The 25,905-nt window shown below is 43.5% G+C and overlaps 1 protein-coding gene across 1 annotated transcript in view; it reads left to right on the forward strand.

Annotated features, from left to right (window-relative positions):
- celf5a (cugbp, Elav-like family member 5a) overlaps window positions 1-25,905 on the forward strand; it is a 140,344-nt gene that overhangs the window by 62,559 nt on the left and 51,880 nt on the right. The window contains exon 3 of the mRNA XM_061297227.1: window positions 21,079-21,127. Coding sequence (XP_061153211.1) covers window positions 21,079-21,127 — 49 coding nt within the window. The remainder of the gene's footprint in view (window positions 1-21,078; window positions 21,128-25,905) is intronic.

Here is a 25,905-nt window from a genome sequence, read left to right on the forward strand (position 1 = left end):
GTGAATCCTTCACTGTAACAAATGTCAACTTCATTGATTGGCCATCTTTGCCCAAAATAAGAGACATCGGGAATGCACGTGTCACTGCATGCGGGCTCCCCGGGCTGCGCGGTGAACGGGTGTCGTGAGAGATTGTGGCGGGCGGGGCAGTATCGAAAAGTGTACTCATTAACTTGAAGTCCACACAGCGGAGATTTCATGGATTAATCAATGCTAACCTACTTTATCAAAGACACTTATCTTCCACATACAGGAATCCATGCATGTCCCCGGCCGAGAGGTCGATAGCAGGAAATGCCTCACCTTGTTTACTTTTGATTTGATTATTTATCTTTAAAAAAAAACAAAAAACAGCTCTCCTGCTCTCTTCTTTCTTTTGCCTAAATGTCCTTGGGATTGAAGCGGGCGCTACGGAGGAGGGGGTTGGCGTACTCGTATCACATAACTTATTGGTTCATTTTGCCCATCTCTTTCCAATAATGTGTAACATTACCAGTGTTATTAGATAGGAGATTAATGGCGCTTGGCCCTGCTCCTCCTCTTGAGGACGGGATATGGAGGAGAGAGGGCCAATGGCGGAAAAAAAGGAAGGTGGGGGCCGGGGGGAGTACCTTTAACTCTGCATGTCTTACCAGGGACATATTATGGAGAATTTTTAATTGCTTGTATGCATATGCGTGGGTCTTTGAAATCACTGCCAACTCATTAAGTGGGAAATTATGCAAGAGAATAAGCGAATGAATTTCGGCTGGGATGTGACATAACAGTTGCCCTCGCACCAAGTTTCTCTGCTAACGATTTTCAAAGCTGGCTTCGGTTCTTTCGACTGAACTTTGAGAACCACAGAATATTTTGGTTTTGAAAATAATATAGATTGCATGTGGCTCATTTGCATGGGACAGGACAAACCTCGCAAAACTGTCTGCTCTTAACAGGGCCGTAATTCTTATTTCCTGCAGTATTTCCACTAAAACATGTCAGACATTTTATTTAAATGTGCTAATTAATGGCATATTATATCGCCTTTAATGTACGACAGAAAGACCATGCAACTCGTCTCCTGCAGCTCCCCCCCCTTCCATCTCCTGTCCGTCCATCTCATTTGCTTCTCTTCCCGCCCTTGCTATCTCTCCATCTTGCACGCCTTTGATCCTTCTCTCTTGGCATCAATCAATGCAGACAACGGAGACAAGAAGCACAGCGAGACGGATGGATCTTCTTCCACCGCCTCAGGTGTGCCAGGCGGAGGTGTGCCGCTCTGTTTATCCATGCACTTATTTACCTATTTATTAGACATTCTCCCCTCCATGGACTCCATTCCCACCCGTCAAATAGACCTTTTCATCACGGCGGCTTCTCCAGTACTTCCGGGTGGCCATAACAACATTTGACTAAAGGGAAACCCCATTGAGAAAACTTCTGTCGCTTTTAAGTTTCACTTAAAACGATATGAATCACTTCAAAAGGAACCAGAACGCCAGCTGTAATTTAAATTTCAAAAACAAACACTCGTATAAATCATTTCTGCTGCTCCGATTAATGCCGCCCACGTGCTCAAGATAGCTAACATTAACTAGCGTGTTTTGCGAACTTAAATACAATCCAAAAGGATCAAAACATGTTTTTTACAAGCTTCCTCTTTCCTTCCGGAGTTCTTCCATCCTCCTTGCTCCCCCTCCCCGCCATGTCGTACGGAGTAATAACGTGCTCATTATTGGATGTAAGAAATATCTACTAAGAGATTATGCTAGATATAAAAAGCTCACAGGTGATGGGGAGCGCGAGTCTCTCCGCATCCCTAATGAGGCGGCAGGGTTTGCCAGGCACGTTCCACAGAGGCTGAGCGAGTCCCTCACTGAAACCTGACTTTGCATGAGAGACAACTCGGCCCCGGTTCATCTCTGCTCTGCTCGACCTCGGACGTTGTAATGGAGTCTTTACTATGAGCTCAAATGCTCTCAGTTTGTCACTCATTTGGAGCTTAAGGGAATTTTTGGCACCTTTCAGCTTTACCTTTCTCTCCACTTTAGCTCTCGAGAGACAAATTTGAGTTCTTTAAAATCCTTGCTGGGTGTTTTTACATGTGATTTAAGGTCTCTAAAGGTTTGTAATTAAAATGTGTCAAACTGAGTGGCTTTTTAAAAGCAGTACTGTATTGATTTTTGAATGCTATCCAGCACAATGTGGCCAAGGTACTTGAGCTCTAAGGTTGCATTAGATAGGTTCTCAAGTTCCTACTGGACAAGCCAACCTCTTTAAATTATTTTTGATGGATAGATTGGTTGAAGTTGTTGAGTGCGTTTAAATTTTTTTAAAATATTGCTCTAGCGCTACTTCAGGTACCTTTTGTTTTTTTAGCATCAAATAGCTTTCATATCCCGAGCAAAGGAATGAAAGGAAGAACGAAAACACCAAAAAGTGAAATGCCAACTTTTTAAATCAATAATAACAGTCAACTATAGTTGTTTATCTGGATGTCCCGAGTGATTTGCTGGTTACCAGTCTAGAGTTTATTCCCCAACCAGGCTAGGCTTGTGCTACCTGCGACCTTACTCAGAATAAGTGTGATCGAAAATGGATGCATGGTTGAATGGATCAAAATAAAAAGGAACAACCCGCCAATGAAAACGCACCGAGGAAGCTGAGTGACAGCGAGTCCCCAGCAAGAGCGGACATGAAACATCTTAATGCCCACCGCAGGAACAGCGAAGGGCAAATGTTTGAATCATTTAAAACTCCAGAGACGACGGATGTGTTACATTGGCCAATGGCATCGGGGGTCTGTCTGCCGGGGAGCGTGGCACGCCTTGGGCCATCACTCCTCTTTTCTGTCCCTCCATATCGCTGCCTTCCCTGTTGCTTACACTTAATTGGCGGGGAGCAGAGAAAGGACAGGTCGCAGTCAACCAATGACCAAACTCACAAGGGAGGCAAAATGGGAACTGGAGCAAAGTAAGAAAATAGGGAGTTTAAAGAGGACGGAAGAAAAAATGACATTTGCACTCTTATTTCTACACACAACTCTATCAGTGAGTTGCAAAAGGTGAGAGTTTTCTCCCCTTATTTTTTTATAGGCATCTGGCAGCTCGTATTTGGTGTTTGTTAGCTTCGCTGACCTGTGGGGACTATTAAATGTCAGTCGTCTTTAAGGGAGAGTGAAAGACAACTTCTCCTAAGTTGGTGATGCCGGTAAAGGTCAGACGTGACAACGCCAAAGCAAACTGCTACACACTGACAAGCTAGCAAAACAACATTCAGGAAGTTGATTTTTTTTTTTAACCGCTTCATTTTTGCTCCAGGCCTAGCTAAGGTTTTCTTGAATGATGTAAAAGAATGCCTGAAATATTCAATAAGTGAGCAATATACCAGATTGCGCAGCATTTGTTTTGTAAAACCAGGCCGAATGTGTCTTTCTTCATTTGCACTCTCTGCAAGTGTATCCGATTATTTATTATTTTTATCTAGTTGCCGCACGGCTATTTATTCGAATTTGTTAGCACGGCCCTGAAATCTTCATTAGGCAGTCACAGAGCCCACGGAGACGCTCGGCAAGGTCGGCATCCAGCCGACGGAATGAAGACGCGGCCCTCAATTTAGTCGCTCTTTGGGGACCGCTGCATCGTCGGCTCCTTCCCTCCATATATATTTACTGATACATAACGTCAAGAGTAGAGATGCTAGCGATTACCCTGAATGGCCACGAGGCGGAAATCACTGCAACGTCACAAAAATCTAATAGATCCTGTGACTGGAAATTTACACGGAGCTATAATGTTTAAGCCGTATTGTTTTTTTCTTTTTAAGTCAGTCGGACCTAAATGATAACAGAAACGCACTGCAACCTTGTTAGCATCCGTATTAGCGTTGTTAGTTAAACGTCTTCTCGATTTGTCATGACAGCAGGAAACATCATCATGGCTTTCACCAATGGCCAAGAGATGATTTCATTCCAACAAAACAAATGTGATATCTTATTCCTTCATGCTTATCATCAGAGGTTGTCATGCCAAGGAGTTCTTTGTGAACACCCGGCTCCAAACAATGCACCCAGACAAGCTTTGTTATATCTTCCTGTGCCCATTAAGCTGTTCATTAAAGAGTGGCTCAGCCTACAGGCTGTGTGCATGTACTTTGAAATACATTAGTATGCTCTGGCAGTCCAGCAGCCCGTGTAGGTACATGTGCGCGTCCGATCGCTCGCTCGCACACTGGGCCCATTATCCACGCTTTGCGGCACCCGGAGTGGGGATGCAGATTTGTTTTGGTCAAGGTTATTAAGTGAAGAAATCAAGGTGAGATGGTCTCAATCCACACATGAGGTCACACGAGGCTGTGAGAGGCTAGAATCCGATTTCCACCTGCTTCCTCTAGTAACTTTGTACTTAGAAACCCCTTTGCTTAATTTCCTTCCCAAAGCCAGACAATGCGATTAGAGTCAATCAATCGAAGTTTCTTAAAGAACTACCCCAATAGGGATGCGTGGGTACTTTTTCCATTGAAGGCTACCAAAATACTGAACCTTATTGTGCTGCTGAGTATCAAGCTGATGGACATGATCACAATGTTAGGGTTTTTATTTTTATGAATGCAACAGAACTGGAATAACTGCAATTTCCATTCTGTCTGCATGCATTAGTTCGGCTCAAATTGAAAGAATGGTGCCACTCGGGCACTATGAACTCCTACTGTAATCAAGTTCTCTGTTAAGGCTGTTCCAAAATGTGGCTTTCCATAGAAATGGCCACAAAATGGCATATTTTTGGACACAACATTTTTGGACACAATTTTTGTGTGTTACTAAACAATTTACATTAAGGAGCCACAGTTCCAATGTGATGTCATTTTATTGCCCTGACAGTTGGAAAGCACGTTGTATACAGCACAGTAGAAAGAATAGAAATGTGTTTGTGTGGATTACAGTTTTATCAAGTCAGCAGCTGCACAATGCTATGGTGCCCCCTCTTGATGGTTCAGACTACCCGTAGAAGGTGGACACGACTCAAGTAACATATGGAGGCAGATGCTATAAGAATAGTAGCATGCATATATTATTTATCCTCTGCAAACAACAACTAATTGCAATCATATTATAGACTGCTATTTTTGTAATTAAAAAAATATATATATTCTGTCTTGCTGTGGCAAAAAGTTGTCTAAGCATAAGTAGCAGCACACAAACCTTGAGTTTGAAAGAAAAACTCTTGTGAAAAATCTGTGATGGGAAAAAAAAAATATTGGCATGAGGATAAATGCAGCACTGATCTTTTGCGTTTTATAAAATTGCTGTACTTTGGGTGCTTTCAGAAGACTAAGCTTGCCTCCGATCGATTGAGATCTTGTCTTGTACTTTTATGGCTTTTGTTTATGTGGTTACATTGACCCGTACTTAAAGTATCACTGAGAAATAATGGGCTTTTTTTCTTGTTCATGTGCTCCCCCCCTACAGTTGTGATTTGTAATTTAAGGCACTGTACATGGACTGCTGTAAATGGTCGCAGACATGGTTAGAAGCAGAAGACGATGGGCTAACTTTGCTTTTTGTTTGTTGTTGGCACAGAACTCGGCAAGGTTTGGAGCTTTTGTGGCTTTCTTTAGTCTTTTATATTTAAGTCGCATTGGGTTTTTTTACTTTTAAATGTAATTTTTGAGATGTCGAACAGAATAATTACAATTACATTATTTTCTATGGGTAATAGCGCTTTGGTTTCTGTACAATTTGGTTTTAGTCAGATTTTTTTTTTTTTTACAAAAAGTGAGGTTCCATCTCAATGTCAAGAAGTGTTGAGTTTGAAACTCCGGCATTGCCTTCCTACACAGGCACTGTCCCTCTTTCTCCGTTACGACTCTGACACGCCCTCTAAAAACCGACTTTGTCCCCACATTCCATGTTGCAGCAAGACATAAAAGGCAGAAAATGCAGTTTTTTATTGCCAGTATAAAATGATATCCTAGCTGGTCCAACTATATTATAAAATTGTAAAGTAAGACATCCAGAGTTGCCATGCCAACGGCAAAGATATTATCAGACCTGGCAAAGCAAAGCGACAACATTATGTTAATGTTATTTGACCTTCAATGTGCTACCTATTGATATACATTACACATCATAACAGACGGTTTTCATCATAAACATGTAGCGTACTTATTTCATTGTTCGCTGTGCATTTAAATGGACAATATACCTGCCACTTTGCCTGCATATTAATCTCATAAGAATAGGCAAGTAGGAATTGGGCAAGGCATGCTCCATTATTTATGGGAATGTAATTATCTATGGTGTCACCAGCAGGCAAGAATTTACAGTACAAGTCCTCACTTCTATATCAGCAAAATGACTCGGTAATGAAGTGAGTCAACCTCTAGGCTGCTCTATTGTTCGGGTTTTGTTTTACACTGATTCGCTACATGGGCGGAAAGGTACAATTGTATGGATCGGGTTTTAACAATATCAACACGGTGCTCGATATTAAAAAGTGCATGAGATTACTAATTATGATTGATTGCGTGGAAGTGGTCCCCTGAAGCGATTAACTGATTGAACAATGAGTTGATCAACAGAAAGGGCAATTTTCTACTTGTACGATTAAATGTTTTTTTTTTTCTTTTGGGTCTCTCAACTTGAAAAACAAGGTTTTTTTTTTTTGCATACTGTACTGTATGATATCGGGTCAACAGGCCAGATTAGAAAACAACTTTTTAAACTTTTTTTTTAAGATTTGCATATTATACTGTACTGTATGATATCAGATCAACAGGCCAGATTAGAAATAGCAACTTGGTAGCACCTTACTAGTGAAAAAGCATCAAAAGCCAGTGTCAGCCCGAATAAGTACTGCGCAGCGGAAAGGAGCATAAGTAAGCTGCATTGGTCATGTGTACGTCATTGTGTTCAATGCGAGGATTTGAGAAAGACCAGCCAAAGCTCAGTGCTACAAAAGAGGATGAGGAGCCAAAGGATTGGCATAGACAGACCGGCCGGCCGGCCGGCTTCCTTTCCCAGGCAGGTCGTTTCGCCGTGCGTGCACGAGACAAGCGGATTTCTCCGCTGCCTCGATGGGGTCATTTACATATAAATGAATGTTGCCGATCACATGCCGCTGACCCCATTTATTCTAGCGGACAGACTGAAGGATGGACGGACAGTGGAGACAAAATCGCTAGCAAGTAGCCAAATGACCCCAAATGACTGCATTTCCATCTCTACATCAGGCCTGTCAGGCAGTTTTTGCCCCTCCCCCCTCCACCCCCCATGCCCTTCCTCACCAAGTCTGGGGTGACTAATTGGCATGGGTGAATTTAAAGGGGCCGTGTCAGTGGCCGATGCTGCATCTAAAAATTTGGCATTTCACAGTAAATATAGTTTTTATGAACACTTACACCTACTTTGCTACTGTACTTAATGTTCGGCCTTATCGTGCATCTAGATTTGATTGCGTTCTATCCCTCACGAGCTTCTCGGCCTGCGTGCAAGCACACACAATAGCTTTAAGTATCACACGGAGTCAGTCTTTACACGGATTAATGCTACGGGGGTCTACTGCGTGATCCTAACGTGACAGTTGTGACCCAACATGCGTAACCTTCACACGGACAATACCGAGTTGCAATAAACAAGCCGGGAGCGTGCTCACAGCGGCTTTATCTCGCCGCTAAAGCTAAGCGTACTTGTTTACCTCATTCTCAGTTTGCCAAGGAGGCCTTTCCTTATGAGTTCATTAGACGAAGTGTCAGCGTGGGATCAAGAGTCAGAACGTGTCTAATTACTGGAGATTGATGCATTCTGCAGACATCCTGGTGATCAGTGTTGCTTTTATTTGCTTAATGGCGGCGCGGGGATCAGAGGCAGGTTGACCCTCTGTGATCATTAAGAGAATGAATGTTAGCTACACATGAGCTAAGATGCATAATCCGAATAAGGACATACTTTTATTTTAGCTCTAAATTTGCAAGCCTATATGGGAGTGGGGAAAATATTACATTTTTATTTATTTAGAATTTCAGTCTATATATGGCCCAGAGGCCCAAGGCTGCTTTTAACAAAATCTCCAAAAGTTTTACAAAGTTTTTTTTTTTTGTATTTTTTTTTTTTTTTGGATCTACCTTTGGCAGAAACTCCTGAAAGATGAGTGGAAAACTGTACGCTAGCTTTTGGCTGCCGCTCACACACGGAACACATAGAGACTAATGTGGAAGTAAAATATGCAAAGGTCTAAATCCCCTCTTCGTCTTCATCAGGAGCTTTTAAGACTCTGTGAGACATGTTTCCTCTGGTGGCCGTGATTTTCCCTGCACTCATCACTCACGCGTACATCCGGGTGAATGTACAGCGTACTATTTATAGTGACTTAACAGCTGCCGTATAAGTGGAATATATGAAATGAGATTTTTTTTTCCCTTTATTGCTGCTCAGCAGTGCAGTGGAAATATTGCAATTTACTTTGGAGTAGGAAGGAAGGAAGGAAATTTAAAATGCAAAATGCAAGCAAGGAAGCCAATTCATCATGTTTAAGACACAGGCTAATTTTTAATGTAGCGGAGGATCTTACATGGAGAACAAGAACGTGGAAGATAGTCACGCTTTCGACATGCAATTAGGTTTACTTTGCGACTAATTACTCACACCGAAACAGTCTTGATGTTATTGTTGAAGTGCTCTCATTTGCGGAAATGCAAGCTAATTTTGGCAAGAAAAATTGTCCATAATTCACCACAAAATGAAGATAAACGTTAAAAAAAAAATGCATGTAGTAAAAAATGCTAGGCTTGCACCTTTTTTTCCGATGGTGGGATTATCTCCCTCTGCAAATTGTGCACTATAGCAATGCTCATTTATGTTACTCATTTTAGGATCGCATTAAGCTAGCGGACAAATGTTAGCCTAATGATAATGGTTGTGTAAAATAAATAAATAAACAAATAAACATCTTGAAGCAAGGAACCTTTAATTTGCTGGATATCGACGCAGTCAGGAAAGGAAGGATAAATATGAGACAAAACAAAAAGTCCCAACCGACAGCACAAAGTAACAGAAGTGAAAATATTGCTTCTGCCAAAGCGTGTTATGCACAACAAAAATATGACACGTTTTTAGGCGAGATCTGTCTACTTATCCAAATGCTTCAACATGTACTGTGTTGATTTAAAAACATGAAAAGTTAACACTTCAGCATGACACATGCGCTTGGAATAAAATGTGACAATGCTGGGAGTGGGAAAATCTATAAATAATTCTTGTTTAAGATGCAGGCATTCAAGATGGTGAGGCGGGGCTTGCAGCTTATACAACATTTTGAATTACGAGAGGCCCAGTTTTTTTTCTGGTTGAGCTCTCACTTGGTCGATTATTTTCTTTTATTATTTTTCTTGTATACTGGAGTTAAAAAAAAAAAAAACATGAAACACAGCTAGAACATATAATTCAGTAATTGTTTGAGGTTCCACTAGAGGGATCTGATGCACTACAAATTGTGCTTGTACTGTAATGGCGAATATTGATTAGATCTACATTTATAAGTCTGGTCATGAAACAAATTAAAATAGTAAGTCGAGGAGCTCTGAAGTCCGACGTTTTTTTCTTTCTCTTTGGAGCTACGGTTGCTTTTTATCGGACAACCATGTCGAATTCCTACTGCATTTTTCTTTCAGCAGACAGCCGACACGAACTGCCGACGAGTGTGCGAGTTTTCTCTTTCTTTTTAAACAGTCCGTCCCACCGTCCTATACCTCGGGCTCACCCCGAGCCGACCCGGCGATGTCGTGTCAGCAATGACATTGGGATTCTATTAGCGGGTTGTGCGAGGCCCTGGCCTCCTGCCCTGCGGTGAGACCTACCATTGATCTGTCATGGGAGATGGCTGCTCCACGCTCGCCCGCTCCCATAGGGCTCAATTTGAACCTTTCCAAAAAAGCAGGGCCCAAACCCTCTGCTTGAAATCTACCTGGGGGGAGCAAAGAGAGAAAGTGGGGAGGACCGGGGGGGCTCAAGGTTAGACGTGTCACCGGCGCGCAGATAAAGACGGCTCGCGGTGGTCGACACCGACGGTAATGGCCGGTGAAGAGTAAGGTTATTTGTTATCGATTCCCAATGAGGGAAATCAGCCGGTCTATATAGTGCCGGGTGTGTGTGTGTCACATGGTCGGCGAGGCATATAGAGAGAAGCCTCTGAAGGACAGAAAAAGAAGACATGAAAGTCTCTTTTCCCAGCGGCTTCCCTCCCGCTCTCTCTCCCTTCCCTGCTACTTTGAATGATCTGTTTTCCAAGCCAGCCTCATTTGTATTTTTACTGAATTACGCCAGATCGGCAACCTGAACCCACTTAGGCACGTCACTTTGCGTTTGTTGAAGTTAGCCCAGACGGAAGCCTCGTCAGGTTTCAGCGAGGCGGGCTGCGGCTAAGTGGCCACTTGTCACGATTATTTATTTCATTTTTGTCCCGATGGCCATGTGATGCCGGAGTTTTCCGCCGGCGATGCTTTGGAAGGAGAAACGAGATTGCGATTGACACGCAAGCTAGCAAGTCAAGTATGCACACATTGACATCTGTCTCTGATTGGTTGTTTTTTTCTGGACTCGGTGGTTTCTTATAAATCAGAGGTTGAAGATGAGGCTAAAGGGGGCTTGTTTCTTTCCACGGATTTATATTAAAATAGTCTTAAACCTTGCCAAGTCTAAAAACACGAACTATTAACGTAAAGCAGCCAGCGTTGGGATTCCAGCTAGCATGCTTGCTTTCGAAAAAGAGAAAAAAAAGTGTTGTTCCGGAGGTATTTGAATAATGATGAATTAAAGGTGTTTACTTATACTTATACAGCCATTTAGTCCTTTTTCCCCCCACCACATAAAGCAAAACCAAAAAAACACTATGGTATAAGCGAATTAGCACTATGACAGTACAAACACAAGAGAATGATTTAAATTGCTGCCACTGGCAACGCTGGGCCTTGCGATGCTTCCTTATTTTTTTTTTTCTACATATGTAAATTCTCTCGTGGAAGCTTGGTATACATTATAGATGAGGGCTCTCGTTCCGCAGTCGCTGGAGCAGGATTCTTCCGTGAAACGCAAACCGCCCACCACCGTGGGCGCCGCCGCCCACTCGGCTCCCCGTTCCCTTCGCCCGCCACGGGCTCTCCCATTGGAAGCTCATTCATCCCTTTCATCCCTCGCCAGCCTTTCGCTCTCTTATGTCGGTCCTTCAAACGGTCAAACTTTCCATGGTCCACCCCCACCCCTACTGTCAACCACATAGAATTGGTCACATGTGATCACGTGACGGAGCCGCTGTGCCCTCCCCTTACCCGCCAAGCCTTCCAAAGTGACACCATTGGTTGATTTGTCTCCTCCGGTTCTATATCGATTTAGTTTAAAAGGAGGGGAAAAAAAAATACAAGAAGAATGGGCTGCCTGAGGTGACATGAAATTAAAGGAAAAAAAAGAGAAGTACAGAAAGTTGCGAGGTGGCGGAGACTTCACACTTTAGTCGGGAGTGCATCTCATTCTGTGTCACGCCGCACTTCCTGCCTTCAAATGATTCCCCGCTTGGTTCAATTTGACTGCTGTGCAGCATAATCGATCCCCCCCATTAATTCTACTTAGCCGAGCCGAGCAGTACGAGCCCAAGCCGGGCTCGCCCGCCAAGGCCGGCGCTGCTGAATGGCTGACCTTTACGCGGCTCGGACCGCCATTGATTTTCAGCAGGACTTATTTCATGAAGTGGGCTTTGGGACAGGAAGCCGAGATGAAGATGAACTATGAGGCAAAATCACTTTCATTGCTGCTTTCCTCTCCTTTTATACGCTGTATCCTCTAAGTACCGTTTTAAGTAGGGCTGAACAATTAATCGAATTCAAATTGAATGAAGTCAAAGATTTTTTTTAAGTTTTGTGAACTCATAAAATATTAAGTGAGTAATTTATTTTTATTCATTTAAATAAAAGTCAATTTTAAATATTATATTAATAGGTAAATATTAATGAACACTGTCTTCCTTTGGCAGGTTGATGTAACATTTTAAATTCGAATAAAAAACCAAACAAGGAAATAAAAATCACTACAACACACTTCAAAATGCTGTCTAAAATCATCCCTAAGAACTAAATTCAAATGACACAATCATCACCATTTTCCCAGCACCCTTCCAGAAACCCCCCTGACCCCATCATTTGCATGCGCCTCCATGAAATCCAAAGATGTTACTTTATAGTGTCACGGAAATGCGTCAAATGCGGGCCAAGTGGAGGGAACACAGACAAGTGACAGAAGAGGAGAGGCAGTCTGGCTGAACTTTGCATGAACTGGAGCTAAATCACTCTCACAAGCGTCCTACACATCACCCCCTCCTCACCCCCTTCCTTTTTTCCCCTAGCTCAGCTTTTATTATTTATTCATTTTATTACTGCTCATCTGAACACATTCTTCTCACATTCACAACTTGAAGGCAACCTTAAAATCACACGCGGGGCATTTGAGGTTCGTTCCCTTTTGTCTCCATGTAAATATACGCTCGTCGTTTGGCGAGGTCGTGATTGTTTTTCCTCAATTCTTTGGGCTCCCGGGGCAATGCCACGAGCGCTAATGGCCTGACTGCACTCTCTTCTTGATATTATTTCCTAACTGTAGCGTGTGTGACAGAGCGAGGCGTCCTCAAGCACTTAACAATAAAACCTGCACGGTGTATATTCCGAAAACCAAAGTTGTCATCCAAAATGGCCGTGTGTGCGCTTTACGATTTGAACCTTACAAAGGAAATGTGTTCTCTGTCCGCTATTACGACGTCACATAGACATAAAATAACTTTGAAAATGATCTCCTCAAACCATATCTGCTCCAAAAAAAAAAAAAAAATCCCTTTTGAATGAAATATGCTTCCCAAGGCAAGGAGTGGGAGTTAGCACATGCACTTGCAATGTGCTTTCTGCTCCAGTGCCTCTTGTTCTCACTTGGTCACTATCTTTGTGTGTGTGTGTCGTTTCCGCAGTCCGCAAAGAGAAGCAGCTAGCGGCGAGGCCGCATGTTTCTGATTTTGTTCAGCCCTGGAGTTCAAGGTCGATGAGGCGAGAGTTTTTAGGCCATGTCGGGTTAAAGCCGTCTTTGTCTTCTTGGTTTGGGTTTCTACACGCCGGCGTGAAACAAACTGGCTTTATAGTGGAGTGTGATGCAACCAGATGAAGTCGCAGGTGTGTGTGTGTGTGAGGGGTATTGATATGCCGGGAATGGAGCGATGAGCAGATGGACAGAGCAGGCTGGCCCAGTGTCGATCCTGTGAGCTCTGGCTCCCTCATGCAATTCCCCTTTTGATGGGCACACACACACACATACAAACACACACATTACCCTGTAAAATTACAAATCTTAACAGTGTGTTTTACCGTATTTTCCGGCCTATAAGGCGCACCATTAATGCATCATGTCAGATTTCTAATTATTCTCCATTTTATCTTTTTTATTTCAACTTCAGACGGAACAAATTACTTTATAATCAAAAAATAATGATCCATAGTCTTTTTGAGTCATGATTCATAGTCTTCAGCGGGCCACTTATGATTGATTTCATGACACAATACTTCGGGCCAGTTTGAATTTAGGAATTTGGTCCATATATAAGGCGCACCGGACTATAAGGCGCACTGTTGGTTTTTGAGAAAACTTTAGGTTTTTAGGTGCGCCTTATAGGGCGGAAAATACGGTACTTTAGCGTCATCAAATCTCCAACGGAGTAAATTCATGTGTTTTTCTTTGGATTTTTAAAATGCCAGCACAAAGTGGGAAAAGAATATGATTAAAATAATAAGTTTGGTGCAAATTTGAAGTGACTCACATCCCCGTCATAGCTTCCGTGCGTCATTAAACGTGACAAGTGAAGTTTCGCCGATTCACTTCTTTTAAGATGTGCGACGTGATTTGACATTTACATTTGTCTTATATTACATTTGATGTGTTATAGCCGGTATGTCGTAATACAAGATAGAACTCCCCCATTTCTGTCCTCGCCTCACTTCCCGGAGCGAGGCTGTGTTAGTTTGGTGAGGGCGATGACCTAGGAGGGGGGAAAAAAAACAAAAAGTGCAAGTGTTGGCAAATTGCTTAGAGGCAATCATAGTGCATAAAACAAGGATTCCTAGCAGAGGTCTCGGGCCTGTTAACGAAATGTCAACGCGGCGTAGGTACGCCAAGAATTATGAGTCAGTGAGCAGGCAACACTTCTTGGCTTCTATCGGTCAGGGCAGCCGGCCGTAATCTGTCACAATCCCGGAGTTGCTGTGACAGCAGTGGGAGCATTCCGGGCTCAGCTCCTCAGACGGCAAAGGAAACACGCTGTTCGGAATGCGCGGGCACGCGCTCGTGCGGCCGGGAGCTCCTAAGAGTGTGTTTTGTTGCATGAGTGCGCATGCTGAACGGCGATGCAAAACCAGGACAATGGCTGAAACCAGCACTCAAGTCAGGGTGGCTTGCTTGGATACTTTTTAGCTTTCCTCGCCAAGCGACAGAAAAGACACAATACAGTAGACCGCTGATTCTCAACCTGTGTGCTGCGGGAAATTATACAATTGACAAAATATTGGGATGAATGTATATTCTATGCTAACTAGCGTCAAATTAATCGACAACAAATTGAGTATCAAATTGTATTTTAATAATGGAGTAATTGTGTAGAGGCATTTTTAAACTAAAGGTTGTCCAAATATTCTGATTTCAGGCTCTCGAAATTCATCTCTGATTTTTCGAGTCCTTCATGAAAGATAAATTGTGAACAACTGCTTTTACTTTGGAAAACCAGTCATTTCTTCTTGTGTGATTTTGCTTTGCTGTTTATTTGTCTCCAATCACTAAATTATACAAAATAAACAGAAAGAATTGGTTACAAACAGCAATCTAGATTTTTTTTTTTAAATATTACACTGATGCATCTTAAACTGTATCCGATTAATCGTAATAATCGATTCCGTGAATATTTGATAGTGACAGCCCAAATACCAACCATATATCGTAATTGGCAAAACAAAGAAATGCTCTTCCACTAGATGACTGAGGCACATAATTAAGCTGCATACTCACTTTTTGTCATTTTTCTTCTTTCTTAAATATGTGCCTTGGCTCAACAAAGCTTGAAAAGCACCGCTGTAGACATCGATATATTTTCAGTTGTTGCCTGACCTTCAATTTAGCCTGAACTAATTTGTTGTCTTATGATCATTGCCCCCCTTACCTTCGGTTTAGCCGCCGTCTCTTTTCATCCTTAGTTGAGACATCACGATAAGGGTTCAAGATCGCAGCCAAACACAGTGTCGTGCTCGCGTGTGTGATATTGTACATCATTACACTAGCCGCAACTCGCCGGCGGCCAGGCGGGGCCTAATCTTCAAAGCAAACATCAAGGAAGAAGAGAGATGGAGGAAACATGTCGTCAGTACACGAGGGCACCTTGAAGCCCTGAATCCTCGCGCGAGTCGACATCTGTAATTCTGTCACGGAACATATCCAGCATTTCCATTACACCCCACCCCGCGCTCTTAGTGGACCCTCGTTTGTGGCGCATCCCGGGATTGGCGTGGCGTTTGCCCCTCTGAAGTCGGCGGGTCGCCCATCGTCTTATCTTCGGGACAGTTTCTCACAAATCAACCGCTGAGTACATCAAACGGCCAGGGAGCGTGTGTGTGTGTGTGTGTTATGGCTAGAGTCGTGAGCCCACCAAAAGCTTAAGCCTCCGGTGTGCCATACAGATAAGATTCATTAGATAGGTCGGGGAATGCGAGTGGAGGGCAAACCAAAGGACTGGAGGAAGCAAGGAAAGGAAGGGAGGATGCAAGATGGAGCTCGCTGCTGCTCCAGCATTTGTTGACACAGATTTACAATGAGTCTCCCACTGCTTCACGCATTACAGTAACACACCATGTCAATAGCTCTCCGGGCTGGCAGGAGGGGGGAGGAAAGCAGCCGTGCCAAAAACGGCTTTTTTGGGGGAGAGTAATGTCCTCCCTGTGATATGCAAAAAAATGTGCAGATGGAGGACATGACTGCCAACGAGGGGACATTGTGACGAGTCAAGCCTTTGCTTGCTTTGTGGTTGTACATCTTTGTAGTACTTTCGGAGTGCCAACCGATATCGGCCAAAATAAATGACGTTGTCAAAATTTGCTTTTACCTGTCAGTGATCGACAATCAAATGATTTGTTCATTCCATATCAATTCGATCTATTTTATTTTCTACTGAGGCGTAATAGAAGAGGATTTTTTAAGAGGTGTTGAATCCAAGTTGGGACATTAGAATCCCAGCCACAGTTTGGCTTGAGTCATCTAGCATGTAAACAAGCTAGCTTAGCGCTCAGGTGTTTGTTTACCTGTTGGCTCGGTTGATTAGAAGCACTTGTGGCTAAAGACAAACTGTGGCAGGGATTCTACTTTCTGAACATGTATATGACACAAAACGCCCACAGATTTTTGGAGATGGATTTCAAAAGTCTCGTTAGCTAGCTAGCTAACATTTCTCCTCCATCTCTCTACTTTTCTTTATCTCCCCCTCACTACAGGCTCAGTAGGACAGGATTTGGGCATTAGCTCAATCCCTCTATCTAGCAACCCCCCTGTCACAGTCGTCCACCGCACAAGTCATGTAGCGCTCTCGTCTGGCCGCTGCTCGAGAGTGTATACGCCACAAGACACGACCACATAATCAACCAGACGTGTGAGAGTGATGGAACAGCGGGTTACGGCTTAATACCGAGCCCAAGTACCAAAAGCATATATACGAGATCTATTTTTCTCTTCATTGTGTCATTATATTCAAACGACACAGAAGCAGCAAAGCGTTCCGTGACGAGAACTTTTTTTACCCTAAGAGCCGTGACACGTTACTGGGTGTGCTGAGTCACGGGGTGCCACATTCATGAAATCTTGATGAGAGCCGAGGTCTGCTGTCGCTGTAATGAGGACGGCCGCCGTCACACAGTTGGCCCCTTCGCAAGGGTGAAACGACAATAATACCATGGCGGGCTGCAAAGGAGGTGGACTTCGAAGAACTTTAAGACAAGACTGTAGACCACGTTTTTGGTTCCTTTTGTAATCTCTGGAACCTGCAAAACCCAACCAATTTGCCACTCGAACTACTTTTCAGAGACACATAAAAACAAATCAGGACCATGGACAGCGCCGGGCAACAGAAGGCCTAATGGTCTTAATCAGGCACACGGGTAGCGCTAATGGCGCTACGGATCGCGCATCTGCAATTTAGCGGCGGCCTTCTAATGCTAATTTGTGTACTACAAGAAGCCGTGTAGCAGATGGATATCAGCAGTTCCGCTCCAAAAAGGAGCCATTCGCCGTTTGTAAATAGCAACACCTACTCAAATCAAATGACTCCATTTTTGTCTTCCAAAGTGCCCTTTCCGGAACGTAATCTCCGCTTTGCAATCACCCCAGAGGATGATGATTAACTTTACGGTTTCCTTCTTTTCTTTCCGGGGTGGCGACGGCATAGGCGGCGAACGGCGAGGCCTGCAGGTGTCATTCCCAGTCAGCGATTCAAGTTCTAAATCCTGTTGGTTCTGATAGGAATCCCAAAAGCTTATAGCTAGCCATCTCCTTTGCGATGACTGGCGCCGCTTATCACAAGCGCCACACTGCTGCCGCCAGCACTTTTCCTCAAACGTGGGATACATTTGAAATCACACATGGAGGGAAAACACAAACATATATAGTGTGTACACGCTACTCTATCAGCGCTAACATTCTACCCTTACTGATATCCTTCCGTGGAGCATTTGATGAGTATTTTATTTTCTGACACATTTCTTGAAAAAAAATTGCTTCATGACTCCCTCGTGGCCCGTTTCCTCCTCCTGTCAGATTTACGGGAGGACAGTCATCCCTAAGCAGTCGCCGGAATCAATGATTGGATGTATTAATTCTATCAGCAGCAGCAAGGGCCCAGTCAGAAGGGGGCTGTTTACGTCCCCTGTTACCGAGCAACGCGGCAACATAAGCTTTGATGGCCCACTAAATGCATTAATGATCCCAAGACAAGCATTACTTCGTATTAAAGCGGAGTGAAAGCCGGCAGACATCATGCATATTGGATGTTTATTTTATTGCAAATACTGTAAGTGCCATCGAGTTTTACTATGAGAAGTCGTTACTGAATTTGAAACTTGCTTCTCCTCCCTAATGACTTGTTGCAGTGAGAATGGAGCCTCATATTCCCATTTTTCAAATTGTCAAATTTTTTGAACAAAGGCTTTGATTGTGACGGGCTTTTGTGATTCTTCCCCCCCCACGTCTCACACACGTTGTCAGCCGATGTCTCGTCTCCTGTCTGATTAGCACTTCCAGCTGTCTCGTCCTTGTCAGCGCCGCCGTGTTTGCCATGTCCAGTCGTGCTAGCTTACCCACCTGTGCCTTATTCTCACCAGCCATTTCCTTTACTCCTGTTGTTGTGTTTCCTTTATTCTTATTTAGATTCATCAATAATTTGTGAGCATCCTAAACAATATAATAGGATAAGCCAATTTTAATCTGTTGTTTTTCTGAAAGTGTTTAAAAATGACAATTTTTTTTATTTTTTTCCAATATTGACTTTTTGGGTTTTTTTACGGAAACACAGCCAATTTGTGGTTTTTACAGCCAGACAATTATTTGAGCCTCCAACTGGAGCCCGTTTCAAGTAAGCATGTATGTGCACACTACATTACGTCCAGTTGTCCCTAAAGGGTTTCCATCTCAGCCTTCATCTCAAACAGCAGCCCCGCTAGTGCTAAGAGCTTTAATTCAACTGACTGGAGGCTTAACTGAGCAAATGAGGCGGCTCAATAAGCCATATGGAATTATAGATTTTCCACAGGCCTGAAAGCAGCGCTACCTTGTGTAGCCGGAGTTTAAATCAAAACTTTTGAGTTAACTAAGACTGGTCACTCGTTTGAAAATAGTACTGTGAGTCATCATGGAGCTCATTAGATTCAAAATGAGTCATTTTTGCGTTGCTGTCAACATGGCTATGACTCATCGTATTATTTTTACTCCTTGTTTTTCGATGTAATGTATATTTTTGTCTCGCACATTCCGGTTGGCCCATATGCCCCACATTTTCTCGACTCTGGGTTCAAATCTCGGTGTAGCCCGCATCTCACCCTAAGCCAGCTGGGACGGGCTCCAGCTTATTTGCGCTTCGGAAAATGGATGAATGCAAGTTTTTGTCTTCCTTTTCAAACCTCAAGGTTATCCTCATACAAAGCCTTTGTAGTCAACCTGGAAAGAAACTTTTACTTGTTTTTCTATTTTTGTACTGAGCAGTAGTGTACAACTGCAGTGCGGCACCGACTGGATTTCACGCTTGACTAAATATCACATTTTGGCAATATGTGTGAATTATTACATCCTAATGCATTTTTTATAATGTTGATGTCTGGAGTGTAAGCCTTTCACGCCGTTTATGCTTATGCTGAACTCATCGATAGATTTGCTTCAGATCAAGGCAGAGTTAAAGGTCATACAAAATGCAGCATAGAATCAGCAGGATTTCACAAACATTTATTCTGGATTTTTTTTTTGGGGGGGGGTGATGGAACTAACCTAAGCGGCTGGTAATGGGCACATAAATAGGTCATTAAGAGCCGCCATGTTGGAGAGTGAACAGTAACTAGCAAACCGCCTCCCACACACGGACAGGCGCCCCGCAGAGACGGTTGAGATCATAGCACGGCGACGGATTTGGTCTCCTCCGACTCCACCGAGGCATCTTTTGTCCGAGTGACATTTCAAAAGCAAATCCAAAGATTTGCAGTGGATGTGCTACTCGTCTCGAGGATGTTTTTTACTCCGGTTCAGAGGCGCTTCTGTCCGGGGTACCGAGAAGAACGAACACAAGGATCTTGAGGATCTTCAAACCCTCACAAGCATAACCCCCCCCCCCCCCCCCCTGTTTTCCTACAAAGACGTAGCCGCCGCTAGTTATTATTTACGACGAGTACATTTATGGAATAATTTCATCCAGGGAAGGTTACTCTCTTCCTCAAGGTGAAAATGGATACGTTTAGCACTTAATGAACAAGGCTCAGGCCTCGCCTCCATATATCAGCATGTTATTAAGACATTTTAAAATCCCATTATGGTGTTTCTCCTTGAACATGTCATGCTTTTATTGGACTGCCCTGTCTTTAAATCTGACCTTTTTTTTTTTGGCTTGGTAACATAACAGGATGACAATCTGAGCAAATATACTTTGAAGTTTTGTCATATGATTCGGAATTAAAAGAAGTCGGTGCATACATGCAAATAGTAGCTGGATAAAATTAGGTGTCATTAATGTCAATCTGTTTTTTTTTCCTCCCCCTTGGTCCTCACAGTAACATTTTGAAATGTTTAAGCCGACTTACAATATCGCCGGTGTCAACAACGCACGTCGGTCGTAATGGCTCGCTATTAAGGACACTTACGAGCCCGGAGTCTCTCGTTAATGTGTCTCTCTTCTCGTAGAAGCGAAGCGAGGTAAAATGATGTGTTTACGCACAGCTCACTATGACATCAAAGCATTTCCAGTGACATTTTTCATAAAGATGTGCAAATGGGCCAAATTAGCTGGCAATTTTCATCCTCCTACTAGGACAGTTCAGTGAAATTAAGTGGAAAACTTTTGAAGTGTCACTCACTATACTAAAAGTTATTAAAGGGGAACTCAAATTCAAAATGGCCAACTTTTGCCACCTTTGGAACTTCAACAAATAACAAAACATGAGAGGCCAACACAAAAGCCATCGCGACAGAGTCGTCTAATCCAGCCAATGCCATTCTTATCAGGGTCCAGTGGATTAGAGTGACCATAGAATCCTTCCCAGGCAGACAGACACTCTCGAGCGGCCCAAGGGCCCCCCGATCGATCGGGCCGGATTGATCCTCCTCAGGCTCGTCCTGATGCCGGATTCACCTTTATTAGCGCCGCTTCTTCTCTTCCCCACTCAATCACCGCTTCGAGATCGCCTTGCAGGCTCTCCAGCTAGCTTTGGTGGACAACAAATTGTGTCAATGACACTTTGATCTGTATTTTAAAGATGTTCTTAATATGGATTTAATTGTCGTCTCCTTCTCGACAGATGACTCGCCCGATCCAGGTGAAACCGGCCGACAGCGAGAGCCGTGGAGGTAATGGGCTATTTTTTAGGTCTCTTTTTGTTGTTGTGTGGTTGGTTGAGCAGAATTAGTCAACAAAAGGGAGCACGAGTTGAAGTGCTGAGTTCAAGTGCATGTCGTAAACAAGGAACACAGTGCTCAAGTGGATTGTGATGTGATTACACCATGCAAAGTGTTGTGTGCTTATGTTCCGGGTAGCTAAGCAACGTATTTTTTTTTTTTTCAATTTGTTGTTTCTCTGTATTCGCTTTCACCTGGCATGAACATATCAGCGCTATGTGGAATTATTTCGAGATGTGTTTCCACAAATAAAAGCTGTTAAGTCAATTAACGCCCCTGGATAGGATTTATGGAAATAGTTTAATTCAAAGATGCCGCAGGTGGGTGTTGAGACTTTGCTGACAAATTAGAATTGTTCGGCTCGTCTGTTTTGACATTCAAGCCCGTTTTCCCCCTCATCTGCTTTTTTCTGGATAATTCCTGTCATGGTTTGATCTAGTTTGCTATCAATATACACATTTTGTTTACTGAATGTAAGTCGGTTGGTTATATTGTAACTAAATCCTTATCTGGCAAATTGAAAAGATGAGGGGGGAAAAAAAACATCCCAATTTTACACCAGCCAAAATGGAATTCATGTCATCTTTCTGTTCATGCATTTATAAAAAAAAAAAAAAAAAACTTTTTTTTAGGATTTTTTTAGTTGTAAAGAATTAAAGAGTCTATTTCAGCGGCGTAAAGCCGCGATGGGAACCTTCACCCAACCCCTCTCTTCCTTTTCCCAATGCCGAGCGCATTATTATCACAGCTTTGTGAATTAGATGATGATTAAGCTCACTATAGTGAAGTTATGGCCGCGAGAGGTGCCCAGTTAAAACCTTCGCGCCGCTCGGCTGGTGTGCGTAAACCGTGCGGAGGGATGAAAACTTGGAACGTGTTCGACTGCTTGGCAAACAATCAATAAATTTACAGGTCGCTTGCCAAGATCCTCATTACTCGGGTTTAATTCTGTCGCCTTTGATCGTTCCTGTTTTAAAAAGGAACAATCTTTTGGGGCTCCCAGGGAGAACCGAGAGGTTTGGAAGCGGGGAAAAAGAGGCGGGGTATAAATTTGCAAGCCATGCCAAGCGCATCCAGCTGCCACGCAGCACTTCTGAGGTTCTTTACCTCCGAACCTCGGCCGATTCGCTGTGAATTAGGATGGCTTGGCAGCGGGCACTTGGCCGGCTGTCAAACGAGGCTTCAAAGAACGGGACAAGCCGGTAGAGAGTTGCTGGGAAGGCCAATAAAGCTCACAGAGAAACTGCCTGGGTTGCTCGCTCGCTTCCTTACCTTCACTCAGCGTGTAATAGGAGTGATTAGACAAGCCAAAGATTGATGTCCCCTATAGCTCCATCGATTTAGCCATTGTGCTGCTCTGTGTCCACATTAACAATGACACTCAGCTGCCTCTTTACTCGCTCGCCAGCCGCCGCTTTGAGAGTTCCCACGACGCGCCGGTCAGTCAGTACGGTGTCCACTTACTGACCGGAGAAGGGGTGACCTGAGGGTTGCACATCATTTTAAATGAGCAAGTCAGAGTGGCGCAGAAGGGACCATCAACTCCGACTTATCTTATTTCCAACGCTAACGAGCTGCCGACTGCTAAAATCTTGCGTTCTTATTTCGACGTGGTAGGTCAGGAGGCAAGGATTTTATAGTTGGAGGATTTTTTTCCACTTTCTGATTCTAAGGTAGTATTGAATTAATTACCTCCTCTGTGCACTTCAGGGAGAGGCAGCAGGTATCGAGGCAGTCTGGCTGGCTCTCTCCGGGCTGCTCTTCTGGTCCAATAGGGGCAACCTATCCCTCAGTGCATCACCTTGTATTAATTAGTGCCTTAATCTCATTAAGGGGAGGAAAGTTGAGCTCACCTTCATTAGGGAAGACCTTTCCACTGTGTTTTTTTTTTTTATCCCTGCTGGACTTTAGCTCCTCCAGGACGTCTCAGAAGACCACACAGACCCCAACGTTACTTTGCTCAGCGGTGAAAGTTAAACGGCTTGTCGTCAGGCATCAAATAGGACCAACAAATAGGTTCTTAGGATGAAAGTGAAATTCTTCGAACAAAGTCCCTTTAATATTTCATCACCCCGAGACATTTGATTCAAACAGAGCTGTTTTTATTCCGGGGGATCCCCCTCGGCTTTCCCTTAATCTGACACCGAAAAAACAAACTGGCGAAGCACGAGTGCCTTGTCTCGAGCAAAATCAAAGAGAAACTGTACGCTAGAGTAAATTCATCCAAACACTCTGTCAGCCCCCGCTGTTGCTTAACAAAGACACACTGCGAAATGAATATTAATGGCCAATCATTTGGCTAATCTAGCAGAACAACAGACGTTTCACATTGAGCCGCCATGTTTGCGTACCATGATGCCAACCATCCAGGGGGGCACTGTTGTTGTTTGGGTGGGGCGGGGAGGAGGCACCAGGGACCCGCCTCGCCCCTTTTCTCCTCAGACGGACATGAGCTAGATTGATTTTCCATCACACGTTGCGCTGACAACTGGCACTGCTGATATTTCAGTTTTGAAGGGCTGCTCAGAGCCTCCTCAGGGTTCGGCGTCCTCACCCTGGAGAAATCAGCTCGGGCTGCTTTGATTTCCCGCCTTAAACGCTTTGCTCTCCGCTATCGCTATCCCACCTCGTCCTTGCATCGAGACCTTTTGATTAGATTGTCTTGTTTTCACATCTTGTTTTCAGCCGGACAGTTTCTCTTATCTTGCAAATGTCATGTGATCGAAATATGGCAGATAATGGCGACCTCCAACGCAGGGCAAAAGAAGCTATCAGTGTGTGTTACATTTGAAGGTTATCTGAGCTTTGCTAAGTCAAGAAACATCAACACTAACTAGAGACTTGATGTTAGCTTGTTGTTGATCTCAACTACCTCTCACTATCTTTCTGAAACATTGAGGCGGATGTCCTCAAGAGTCTTCGGAATAGAACGCAATGTTGATTCTTGAGAGTGTTTGAATCGTTAGCTCTCTTTTTTAAGACATAGAAAAGATAGCTTGTGACCTAAAATTGAACCTCAGCCTTCTGTCCCCACAGATATTGAGTCAGATGATAAATGATGGTCTTAGACAGTCTGAAAAGAAAAAAAAAGTGAAATAAAATCGCTACTCGTGATGTTTGAAGGGTTCATCCTCATCCAAACAAGGAAAGTACCGTGTGGATCTCAGTTACCTTTCTCTTGCTCATATTTAATTCAAAATGATCAAGATTTGATGTCTTGCTGAGCACAGCCAGAGCCACAACCCACTGAGATGGCCCGGATTAGAAACCGGCGTTGGCAGGCCCGCCACCCACAAACATACCGTACGTTCACATTCAGACAAATGGGAATAATAAAACCCAGTATCTGTTTTAAGTTTTGCAAGCCAAGCAGCAGCGTTGTACTGTTTGTGTGTATACGCCAAGCGAAGGACAATGAATTGTTTTCTTTCTCTCGAGTTCACCGAGATGTGACGAAAGAATGAGAGAGAGAAGCAGAGCACCATCTGATAAGTTAAAATGGAGAGCGAGGAAACTGGGGAAAAAAAATAAAAGTCTAGATTGAGAGAGCACCGGGCAAAATGCTCGACTGCTGTTCCGCGCTCTGTTTTTTTTTTGATGATGAATTTATCTGGCATAAAAAACAACAGAGTGGTCCATGTATTAAACATCAGTGGTGTTCTTCTTTCTTAGAGAGACAAAGCTCAGTAATGAACCAAGCAGGAGGGCCTCTAAGCTCCACTGATCTCCCCACCGGTGGAGAAGGGGTAGTTAGACAAAGAAAAAAAAAAAAGACGGAAAAGACAGATTGGCAAAAGTAGAGAGGCGAAGGAAGAGAATTTGTTCCGAGACACTGAGGTTGAGAAAGATGGAGAGGGAAAATAAAGCAGAGAAAAGTGTGGTAAGCGTGGGCAAAAAAAAAAAAAGCAAAATGCTGAACAGGAGTTCTTCTCCCTTTGGGCACAAGAAAACTATAGATTACCAGTCACAATGTGCTTGGCTGGGCACAAATGGAGAGATTCTAGATAACAGGGAGCATGTTCAGAGGTTGTTGGGATCAGGCTGAGCTAATCCGAACGCTAAGGCAGGCAGGCGGGCGGCCCTTTCCATCCAAATCCCCTCTGATGTTCACAGAAACAATATTCAAACAGGAACAGAACAGTCTGATAACTCCAACGAATTGTTCCGTGACGTTCGGGTCATTCAATCCCCTAAAATGATCTTGGATAGGCTCCAGATTATCTGTGACCCTAATGTGGAGAAGAAGGATAGAAAATAGATAACTGGGAGGGTGGATATGTTATTTATATATGACTTTTTTTGTGTTGTTGGAGAAGTTACCGCTAAACTAAAAAATGGCGGCGCAGCCAAGCAATTTTTATGCTATCTTAAATGCTAACTTTGTGTGCGCTATCGCTCAGTCACTTTAATTCAAATGGTGATGTCGTAACACGACAAGGTTGTTTCTAATGTTAAGCACATTCTACTCATTGGCATTCAAACGCATTAGGCTCGTAAACAAATGCACATTTACCATTTTACGTTCTTATTTACCACATTGGCCTTAAACTAAATTGCATTTTACAACTGTAGCTAAAACCCTGGAGGTAGTGGGAAAAACTTGAAGCTATAAGAGAAGTCATTTGAGTTCAAATAAAGTTGCGAGTCTTTCATGTGTCTCGTCGAGAGGGGGTTGCAGGTGAAGTACCGTAGATGTAAAATCAGGAGAGCGGCCCGGATGATGAAATCAT

Source organism: Syngnathus typhle, linkage group LG14 (assembly GCF_033458585.1).
Source record: "Syngnathus typhle isolate RoL2023-S1 ecotype Sweden linkage group LG14, RoL_Styp_1.0, whole genome shotgun sequence".
Lineage (NCBI taxonomy): Eukaryota > Metazoa > Chordata > Actinopteri > Syngnathiformes > Syngnathidae > Syngnathus > Syngnathus typhle.